Source organism: Polistes dominula, unplaced genomic scaffold, assembly GCF_049000335.1.
Source record: "Polistes dominula isolate Pdom_NZ unplaced genomic scaffold, Pdom_raw_medaka contig_73, whole genome shotgun sequence".
In the NCBI taxonomy this organism is placed as follows: Eukaryota; Metazoa; Arthropoda; class Insecta; order Hymenoptera; family Vespidae; genus Polistes; species Polistes dominula.
In genome coordinates, this window is record NW_028300951.1 from 6146120 (window position 1) to 6158265 (window position 12146).

At 30.4% G+C, this 12146-nt stretch overlaps 1 protein-coding gene across 1 annotated transcript; it reads right to left on the minus strand.

The window, feature by feature from the left end:
• Positions 1 to 5730: 5730 nt before the first annotated feature.
• Positions 5731 to 6889, minus strand: LOC149032673 (uncharacterized). The gene is made up of 2 exons (XM_089172207.1): positions 6318 to 6889; positions 5731 to 5966 (listed from the first exon to the last, which is right to left on the minus strand). Exon 1 carries the CDS (start codon positions 6757 to 6759, stop codon positions 6319 to 6321), a length of 441 nt encoding a protein of 146 aa, XP_089028333.1. The 5' UTR covers positions 6760 to 6889; the 3' UTR covers positions 5731 to 5966; position 6318.
• Positions 6890 to 12146: the final 5257 nt, after the last annotated feature.

The following is a 12146-nucleotide window of genomic DNA, read 5'->3' on the forward strand; positions in this document are numbered from 1 at the left end:
TCACGTGAAACGTTTGAATAAAAGTAAAGTAGGTAGATATGTTTATATTTAAGTAGCCATTGAGTGAGTGAACAGGTAATATAAAATGATTACTGGTTAGCGAAACGTTTTCCCTTACTCGTTTGGAATCTTCAAAGAAATGAAATGGGTTTTTTTTTTCTTAATAAAAGAAAGAAGAAACGAAAGAAACGAATAGAAGGAAAAGATTCTTATTTGTAACTGCAATATTAAATATATTTTGCATGTACTATGTGTTCTGTTTGTTTTTAAAAAATATACTTGTTTTCATAGAAATTTTATTTTATAGAGAAACATATTGTGTATTCTTAATAATATTATGATATAATAAACGATTATAAATAAAATATATATAATATTATGAATATATCAAATTAACAAGATCTTATCATTGATTTTAACATTAAAAATTAATGGAATAAAAATTGGAGTCATTGTAGATAAATAAAATGTAATTTCGATGGAATTTCAAAAATTCTTAGGAAGATCTTAAACATGATTTTGCGTAAGGTTAACGAGCGTGACTAAATAGAGGGTTCCACGAGCCCGTTGACCTAACCCTTCTTGTTACGAAAACTACAACGACAATTACCAAATGCAAGATCCACTTTGTTAAAGTAAATCCTTACGAATAAAACTGAATCTCACGTTTTAAACTTGTATTACTTTCGATATAGCAACAAAGAAAATAAAAAAATAAAAAACAGTATTATACCTAAGTATTACTTTATTTCATTCCTGTGGAAATAAGATTGCTGAAGTAAAATGACCATTTATAATTATGATCTCATCCCCCTCCTTCCCATCCTCTTCCTCTTCCTCCTTCTTCCTCTTTTCCTTCTTCTGTAGACTATTTCTTTATTACTTTAAATACTTGTTGAGAAAGACCGTAATAATTCGTTCATCGAAAGTCATTTAAAACGTATCTAATCGTTTTAATCATTTTAAAAACATTACTAACTACTTAAGAATTTAATAATTACTTCTATAAGTTTTTTTTCTTTCTTTTGTTTTTTCTAAAGATAAATATTAAACAAAAATTAATTTCTATGAATTATTTCGCATTAAAATTATTTCGATTGTCAAATAAATTTATTAATAAATCAATGTTATATATATGTAAAGTATATTAGGATTTATGATTGTACGTGTAAAATACGAGTAGTTTGAGATGTACATTAATAAATAAATAAATAAATAAAAAACAATATTACCTTTACTATCCAACCTGCGACAATTTAGGAAATCTTTTTCCAGAATTGTTTACGTTTTAATTTTGAAAATTTTTAACGTTTCAATACCGTATTATAAACAGACGTCGTTTCTATACGAATGATGAAAACATACTAATGATAGGTGAAATATGTTATGCGAATGAAGAGCTAATGTAAACATTGTTGGGGTGGAAACAATGTATACGAAAATATATGAGAAAGAAAATGTTTATTATTTAAACATATTCAAATGTAAGACATTTATTCGTTCGTAACAAATCAATTGAAGAAGGATTGTCAGAGTGTAAAACGGTACATCGATGAATGCAAAAGATTTGCCTTGAATGGAAAGAAGGAAAAAAAAGGATTAAAAAAATACAAGAAAGAATGAGAAAAAGAAAGAGAAAGAGAGAAAGAGAAAAAGAGAGAGAGTAAAAAAGGTGGAGTAAGAAGTTAAAGAATGAATAAAATCGAAGAGACTCGTGGATGGAAACACGCGAGAGCAATAATTTATTGATCGTGAAAATCCGTATAGAACGGTATTCGAATCGATCCAACGATATCGGCAAAGTGTAAGGAACATTAATCAGTCGGGGAGTACGTCAAAGGTAGCATGCGCGTTTAACACGGTTAACGTGAGTGCAATTACGAGAGAATGTGTGGAAAGCCGACACGGAGGTCGTCTAATGCTTAGAAAATCTTTAGGATGATATTAGTCTTATATATTTCTCTTATATACATTTACTTTATCTATAGATAAATTACTTTTCATATATATATATATATATATTCATATATGTAAATGTTTATATGGGTGTGTATGCATTGATATATATGCAATATTGAGTATAACTATTGGCACGAATGATACTTTTTTTTTTATAAATTTGTTAGAAATATTTTTATTTATGTTATATATTATTTGTACATTATTATAGATTATTTATTTGTTTGTTGTAAAATAAAATTAAAAATATTATTATCAATCATGTAAATTAAATTTTGACTTACTATAAATACAATTATTCTAAAAAAAAACGCATAGATGTTGATTTATATTAAAACAAAAACTAAATTCGACCATTAGAAACTATTTATTTTTAGTTTCAATGATTTAATAATGATTAATAGATACCTATAAGTGAGATAAAAAAAATAATTGAATAAGAAGTCAAAAGTACATTATAATAATTTATAAAGATTATTTTATAAAATTTGAATTCGTAACCAATACTTTTGAACGGCATTACTTTATATTAAGTGTATATACAGTATATAGGTGTATAAAATTTACCTGTTATTGAGAAAGGTATATAGGTGTATAGAAGAGGGCGGCGTAACATCTCGAAAGATTTTTCTTCTTCGTACAACTTTCACTGATTCCATTAACATTTTTTTTCGAACAAACTTCTTGATCTCAATAAAAAAAATTTTCCTTGACAAAAAGAAAAAAGAAGAATTATGAAGCAAAAATAGTAGAAATAAATTGACCGAGAAGAAGCAAAAAAAAAAATAAAAGAAACAACACGTTTCCAATAAGAAAAAAATGATGGGAACCAAAAAAAAAAGATATTTCAACGTTTACGATTTCACTTCTGGTTATGTTTGATAATAAAAAAAACGAAAAGCGGAAGAAAGGATTCCAATAATTACGATTCGTTTCGTTCTGTTCAAGCATCGGATCTATCCATAGATCCATTGATCTATCGATCGAAAAAGATTCCTTCTTTGGTTGGTTGGATGGAACAAACGAATGAACGAACGAAAGAACGAACGAAAGGAACATAAAACTCGGGCTTGTTGCTTTCACCGATTCCTCATAAAATCGCACGATACTTGTACGTCACCACCGTGTCCAAGTTGTTTTCCTTAGTTTGCAATAATATCAGTGATAGTAGTAGTGATAGTAAAATAGTAAGAATAGTGATGGTGATGGTGGTGGTTGTGTTGTTGTTTGCGAAGAAGTTAAAGGTGTGGCAAAACTTGACAGAGAAAATAATACTTTCGTGCATTCTTCAAGTATCTTAGGAATTTAATTAAATCTAATAATATTTTAAGAACAATTTTTCTATCTATCTATCTATCTATTTATCTATCTATCTATCTATCTATCTATCTATCTATCTATCTATCTATCTATCTATCTATCTATCTATCTATCTATCTATCTATCTATCTATATCTTTAATATATAATAGGTATACTAACTTATTTGTATAAATAATAACAAAAGTGTTATATAAATTATATAGAATATGGAAATTAAAATTTTCAGAATTTTTTCTTTGATATCCATTCGTATTTCGTTATTATAATCTTACGAATAAAATATCATAACATTTTAATATTTAAATTATATTTGTAAAACGTATTATAAATTATATTTGTATATGATTCATATTATTTAATATGTAAAAATTATTAAAATAAAGAATAGAAATAACACACGGCAGTTTATACTTCAGTTGAAAGTTATTTCCGACTATTGATAACAATGATAATTTTGTAATACCTATGATGAATAATAATAATAATATAAATAGAATTATAGAATATTATTCAAGTACAAATTTTCCAGATGACTTAATATTACAATTTATTAATCGGTAGATCAAATATTTTTTTAAGTTATCAAATCGATGTTGAAATCAGTGCAGTCTGATTCATCGAATCATATCCTTTCAAACCCACGCTATGAGTTATCCTTTGAATCGAGTCAACGCTCACGCATAATCAAAACTTATTATACTAAATTAAAGCAAGTATATCGGTGATCTTCAAACTTTATTTTACAATGAAATCCTGACATTCCATGAATGATTGTAGATATATATTACATTGTATTGTATTAAATAAAATTTGTCACAAACATGTTTGAATATTAAAATGTATTTTTAACCCTTTGCACTTTTAGTGCATTTTTATTCTAATGAAAATGATTAAATTACCTTATTATTTAGTTAAAGTAAATTTCAAAAAATAAAACATTTAAAAGTATTGTGAGCTGATGTTAACAAAATAGAAAAAATAATAATAATTCGTAATGAAAAGGGGTTCAATCGAATAATATCACCACATTCATAAAGGTAAAATGTGAAAAAGGTGAATCGAAACAATTTGAATATCACTGGAAATTCTATACACTATCGGTCAAAAGTATTGGAATTTATTTAAATTAATTATAATTTATGATATATAGTAGAACAGATAAAGATCATATTCATTTTCTTATGACGTAGAATATCACGTTGCAAAATTACAGGTAAATCTGAGGTCATGCAATTTCTGAATTCTAATAGAAATAAATAAAGAAATAAAAAAAGAAAGAAAGAAAGGAAGAAAGAGATAGAGAAAGAGAGAAAGAAACTCGGAAACCTTTTATTCGAGATATCCTTTTACGAAGCGCGTTACCATTCGTCTTATCGGTGCATGCGGACGCGAGAGAGTGCATACGGAAATCGTGGCGCAACGAAATAACGAGTTCTAATTGCGAAAGCAGATCTACGCTGCTGTTCTAACACGCTGTCCGTCGTCCGCCGGTTGAAGAAAAAAAAAAGAAGGAGAGAAAAAAAACAAAAAAAAAACTTCGAACGTGTTAAAGAAAGAAAGAGAGAAAGAGAAAGAGAGATAGTAAGAGAGGACAACGAAAAAATGAGAAAAATAATTTAAAAAGAAATATAAAATAAAAGAAAATATATAAGAAAAAAAAAGAAAAAATTGTACAGAAGGTGCACCCGGCACCTGATTCATTTAAAGTAGATAGCAATCTATGACGCAAATAACCGGAGCTGGTCGCCTTTAAAAATCGTCCTTCCACGCCTCACAGTTTCGCCCTTTCAACGCATACAATATTATGCTCATGTAAACGTTTACATGTTCATGTATAACGTGTGTGTAATGTGTATAAATATATATATGTATCTCGTTTGATTTCTTTCTCTCTTTCTCTAACCCCCTTCCCTCTTTTAACCCCTGTTCGAAGAGATTTGCAATTGGCGTAACGTGACGTTGCAAGTGCGGCTAGGATGTAGGAAGTTACTATACTTAAATCATGCCGATTACGACGACGACGACGACGACGACGGCTTCATTATTAACAAAAAAAAAAAAAAGAAAAAGAATAAAAATCGTAAACGTTTAAAAATGATCGAGAAAAGCGTGTAAATACGTGTTATATCTCTGTGTAAGTTTGATCGATAAATCCTCAAAGCTTTTTATTGCTTCTTTTTTTTTTCTTATAGTAGAGATCTTGTTTTTTTTTTTTTTTTTACGTATTTTCTTGTATTCATTTAGATTTGATTTGATTTTATTGTTGCGCGAAATATTATTTAATATCAGACTCGTTGACACACGTTCAATATTCGTTATGATTTTATTTCCTTTATTTTACAATTTTTTTTTAAATGTTCTTTTTTTCTCCATTTTCATGTACTTTCATGATACGATGATTGATACGATATTATAAATTCTACTTTTTTTATTTTATTTGTCTTAAGGGTTCATTCTGGTTTATACGCCGAAAAAAAAGGCAATTTTCACGATTTTTTTTTAGGCTTTGTAGGATACATATACATATGAAAGTTGTTGGGTATGATAAATACACTCTAGAAGTACAAGAAAAAAATGTTTTTTTATTGTTTTTAACGTTTTTTGACATCCAAAATGGCTGACAAACGTGAACCCGTCAAAAGTAGGTATGCTGTTGGCGGGCATCGAAATTTGAGAACGGGTGATCTAAAACAAAAAAATTAAACGGTTTTAAATTCAGTATGACAATGGCTATCGGGTATGCTAAAACTATCAATTTTTATGAAAACAAAACAAAATGACGGCCATTTTTCGAAAAATAAAAAAATCAACGATTTTTTTCGCAGTTTTTTGTAAAAAAAAAATAGTAAAAATTAATATTTTGACTTGGTTGTAGCATGCGAGATAGCCATTCATGTGTAGAGTATGTGGTTAAAATTTCAGAAGGATCGGTTGAGTAGTTTCGGAGATATCATGCCCGCCAACCGAAAAAACGTTGTTTCGAGAAAAACGCGTTTAAAGTTTCTTTTAACAAATTTTTAAAAAGTCTGACTTTACCTTATTCTGCGATGCCTGCACCATATAGTATGCCTTCTGCTTCTTCAAAATATTCATTTTCTTCCACTCTAGCCTTTTTTCGTTGTGTCCTGGCCTCTATCAAAGCTTCTCCGCTCAAACAATTGGCTGAGCGCACGCGCGTGTTGCCGCGGTTACTAGCGTAATTGACTGCGATAGGGTCAAGTTTTATCTCCAAAACGGGCATTATTTTCAGTATTGGATCAAAACCTTCGTTGAATATACAAGCTGCCAATTTAAAAGCTATTTCAACAATTTTTTTTACCATTAAATAGGTGTTTAGGTACCATAGCCCAAACGCATTTGTTGAAGCACTCATTATTATTTTAAATTTGTGGCCACCTAAACAACTTTCAAGTAATTCTGTTTTTGTCAGGTCAATATCAACCTTTTGTTTTTTGCTGCTGTATTCATGCAGAGACATTTCCACTTACACCATCGCAGATGGTTTGTCTCCTCTATCTGTAATATCTCTATATGTTTGGGTCGCAAAATAATATACTTAGACTGCTCGGATCGTTCTAAAATTTTTGTATGATAATTCTACATATGTCTACTTTCGAAAAATGCAAAAAAAAAAAATTTTTTCAAAATGATAAACCAGAATGAACCCTTAAGGTTTTTTGTCTCTTTCATACGAAATTATTGAAAATTGAATATTTTTTCTATTTATATCATTTCTGATTTTTTTTTTTTTAACGATGGTAAATTATTTTGATATTAAATGCCATTTTATGGGATAATACGAATGTATTCATTTTTTTTTATTTATATTTCATCTTTTTTTTTTCTTTTCTTTTCTTTATTGCATACTTATGCATTCTAGGTTTTGCATTTAAGAGATCAACGTGGAACGCGAGTAAGTATCTCTTACGTGGTACTAGAATTATCTTCGGGATTGAAGAGCATCCGCTAATTTTGCTGCTAGACAGAGGTCATTTGCAACACGATGATGACTCCCTTTTGCTCCGATTGCGGTTTACTTGTCGGATAACTTAAGAAAGAGAGATGATGTGATTCTTCATTATGATTCAAAACGAATAACTTGTTTTTTTTTCCTATTTACAATCTTTTTTATTGTCAGATAAATTTCATTTTAATCTTCGTCATTTTAATTCATCAATTTACACCAAAGCGTCATTCTAATTAAATTAATAAATTTAACAAAAAATAAAATTCTAATCTCAAAGAAACCTAATGAAAATAATTACTTTCGATGCTACCCCATTACAGATTGAAAAAAGAAAAACAATTCTAATTGTAACGAAATCGTAAAACGAGACTACCTTAAACCATATGAATAAAAATCATCTAACCTTACAATTAATGAAATATCTCATAAAAATAAGGAGATAAAAAAATTCACATTAAAAAACAACATCGATTTGATATTAGGTTGAACTAAAAAACAAAAGCTAATAGAAAATATTAAAGAAACATATATAAGTTTCACTCTCGATGTTTCTTTCCTTTTCAATCGAGTTGTCGCTCATCCAGAATCCACACCCAATGGACAGGTCCCACGAACAGTTACAGAAATATAGGCAACTGCAACAGCAGCAGCAGGGCAGCAGCAGTAGCAGCAGGTTCGTGCGAGGAAATCCAGTAACGAAATAACGAGTTCTGTTTGCGAAACCAGAAGTAGTAGAGTATCGGGCATTAGTATTAGTATTAGTATTAGTGGTGGTAAGCAACAGTAGTTGGCGAAAAACGATAGAAAAAGTATGAGAAAAAGAATGAGCAGCCAGTTCGTGCGTACTGATGCAGAGCAGAAAAAAGCTTTCCGATCCGGAATAGTTCCAGCAACACCAACAGCAGCAGCAGTAAGCCTGTTCTATCCAACAACTACTATCTAGTAGATAACGAGATCGAGATCGAGATCTAGATCGAAACGAGATCGAAACGAGATCTTTTTTAGAGGGACTGAGAAACCGACAAATTGATCAAATTCTATGCTATCCGAGTTTTCGAATATTTTCCATAATGAAAAAGAAATCTTAAAATATATTCTTACAATCGAATAAGTCGAATAAGTCGTTTAGGATGAAATCTAATCGATAATCGTGACAAATTTACTGACGTTTTCATCTTTAATGGATTTTCAATCGTAGAACTAACCTAAACTTATACGATCATCTTTATTGGATACGTTACCGTCTAAGATCGATATTGGAGAATGTCAGAATTCATATGTCGCTTGATTTATGTCAGAAATAAGAATGAATAAGAATAAATATAAATATTCGGTTTTTCACCGATGTATTTGATATGTGTTGACCATCATATGAATGATGTGTTGTTCATCATATGAATTTTGATGTTATGGAATTTCGGTTTTTCACGGTAACATATGCACATTAATTGAATTTAATATGAAGAGTTTTAAGTCTGAATTATGTTATCTATTGATTATTGTTATTTAAATTAAAAGTTGATGTTTCTAAAAAAAATAATTGTAATTAATTTCAATATTTTTGAAGGGATAATATTTTAATTATCAATATAAGACAACACCAAGTTCCGTTTGTTAAAGTTTTTTTTACAATTTCTTCTAAGAAAAAAAGAGAAATAAAATATAAGAATTGGACGTCTGATTCATACAGGTGCGAATACCTTGGAATACTACCTTGAAAAATCTACCTTCCCTCCACCCTTTTCACTCATACCCACACAAACACACATACACACAAACATATACTCCCATATACATTCATACGTACAATGCACAGAACCAAATGAACAAACATATGAACATACTACAAACTTGCGACAAACTCACATATATACATATACACACACACATATATAAAATACGCATACACAAATCTACACGTGATTCTAAGAGTTAGCTCGAGTACGACAACGTAATTGATAATTATCGTTATAGCGCCGGGTAGAAGCGAGTTCAAGCTCGGATCTTGTTCTTTCCAACCGAGCGAGTCGTTGCTACACCTTTAAGACGACGATTATGCTACGTAAGAAAAAAAAAGATGCCAAGTATTACCACCAGCAGCAACAGCTGTCCCCCTTCTTAACGTTATAACTCTACTTGTTGTTTTCAGTGTCCAACGGATCAACATTTTTACATCCTATTTCATCCTGTTCACACTCCAATCAAGATAACATCTATTTCAATCTTCATCTTCAAATTATTATCATACGGAAATAACAAAAAAATATGATTATATAACTTATACGTTTCATTTTGTTCACGTTCTTAGGCTATAGTAATTCGATTAGGTTTATTCGCGGGAGTCCAAATCCGACTGTCGTTAATTGATCGTTGTAATATTTTATCCTTCTTCTTCTTCTTGTCATTGTTTTATTATACTTCATCCTGTTATCCCTAACTTCATAGCCTAAAGAGGTTATGAAGTTAGTTCTAGGAGCGATTATTTTTTTTTACCGAGGGTAGGTTGCTAGCCTCCCCCTAGAACCCTCCTCCTTTATCTGGGCTTGGGACCAGCTAGGTATTATCTAGTTATCTAGATATTAACTAGGCGGAGTTATTTTATTCTTAATACATAAATTATATAAAGTAAATATATAATATTTCTATTTTATAGATTTTATATTTTTATTATATTTCGATGCTTATTCCATTAAATTTCTTGTTACAAATTTCAATTTAAAATCAACGAGTATAACGTTACCCGTGTTCTGGGTTGACTTAGGGGGGCGGGGTGTGGTTCAACAGAAGCATACTCGTTACTTAAATATTAATGATATTTCAACGAAAGTGTTTAATAATAACTTTTTCTCATAATTTTTCTTTCACCATTACTAATTTATTATTATTTTTTTTTAAACGAAATTATTATACTCGTTGAGTATATTCGTGACAAATAAAAATGTAATAAAAGCTTTCGATTGAGATAATCAAATGCAAGGATAATATGCATGGTATATATGCGTTTAGGTCCACACATACACATTAAACACATATTCATAAGCATATATATATATATTAAAACATGCGTATTACTTGGACGCAATTAAGTCCAGACGCGTTCTTCCGTGAAAAGATGTTAGGAGTGATTTTTCATCGCGCCAAACTACTTTCATATTTCACGATCGTAACCGAGGCGCATTGGCTCGATCATAATCACGACGTAACGGTTCGCCGCGGAGTGTGGTGCACCTTAACGTTAGCGCAAAGGATCGTCGTCCGTGTATCCTACGAAAGTACTGTCGAGTCTAAACACACACACACACACACACACAATATATATATATATATATATATATATATATATATATATATATATACATTAGGACCTTTTCCAGGTCCTAACACAACAAACTCTTGAACAAACCCTATGTACGATTAAACGTCTAAGTTTCTATCTATACATATGTGTAAATGTATGAGTATATATGTATATATGTATGTATCTGAAAAAGATTGTGTATATATGTATATATGTATGGACGTGTGTGTGTGAGTGTGTGTGTCGTTGAGTAGCCGGAATTGCGAAAGGACTGGGACGCACATCTATTAATACCGAGTTATCTTTGTTGGTGTGGGTGTTATCAGGGCAGGGCGTGTCGCCAGGAAAGCAACGAGCGAACCGGCAGCCGGCAACGTGACTCTTGTCTGCTGAACTAGCTTGCAAACTGAGAGAGATAGAGAGTGAGAGAGAGAGAGAGAGAGAGAGAGTAAGAGAGATAGTAAGACAGGATCCGCTTCATTCTCCTTCCTTCTCTCTTCTTTCTTCTTTTTCCTCCTTGTTTCTCCTCCTCCACCCCGAACGATCTTTCCAAACTGGAAGCTTTCTTGCCGTCTTCCTGGTCTAGCACGATCGTGCCCATCGAGTTATCCTCGTTACTCAATCGTTACTCCGATACTCTTCCGCAACCTTCCGATTGTGTGTCCTTTTTCTTACTATCTTATTTTCTATTCTCTATTGGGGAATTTGTAATTTTTTGTGTTTTTGTTTTGGTTTTTTTTCTTGTTTCTTTTTGAGTGATGTTCGATTAATTTTTTAATAGGTTCGTTTGATTTTTTTTTTGGTCAGTCATTATTTTATCAAAGGGTAGGTATGTTCGATAATTCTTTTCTATCGATTTCTTATCCTTGCTATTATATTCAATTTCGTTTATTCGATTGGGTTAGTTTTGTATCTTTTTTTTTATTGTAATGTATAATGTGTTTTAGATCTTCCTTTTTTTTTTTTGTCAATATATTTTAGCAACCTATGATTATTTTTTGTTATTTTCTCAATTCTCTTCTCAATTAATTTATGTATGATTTGTGAAAAAACTTAGGGTCTTTCATCTTTGGAATGATTTATTAAGTCAACATCTTCACGAATGTCAATTTTATAAGATACGGAGTTGTTCGATCTAACAATTGTTTAATTTTTTTACAATTTTCAATATTTTTCATAACATTTCAATTAATGTTTATAATACTGTTCTAATCTTTATCGATTCGTTCCAATATTTCTTTGGAATTTTGATAAATTAATAGATTTTATTAGAATAACAAATAAATGAAAATCATAATAATAGGTGTTATCGAATGTGAATCCTTGTTTTTTAATTTTTTGAAACAATAAAAGAAAAAATGAGAAAGAGAGAGAGAGAGAGAGAGAGAGAGAGAGTAACGTTATAAAGAAATTAATAAAAGATCGCTTTCGATTTCACGTTCGATCGAATCGCTGTTAACGAACGTCGTCTTTTCACGCATCGATTAACAACACCCTCGTGGTTGGTTGGTTGGTTGGTTGGTTGGCAGTTGCAAGTTTTAAACGGAGGATTTTAAAGGCGACAGGATCGTTTAGTACGCTGGTATGTGATATTTCAAGC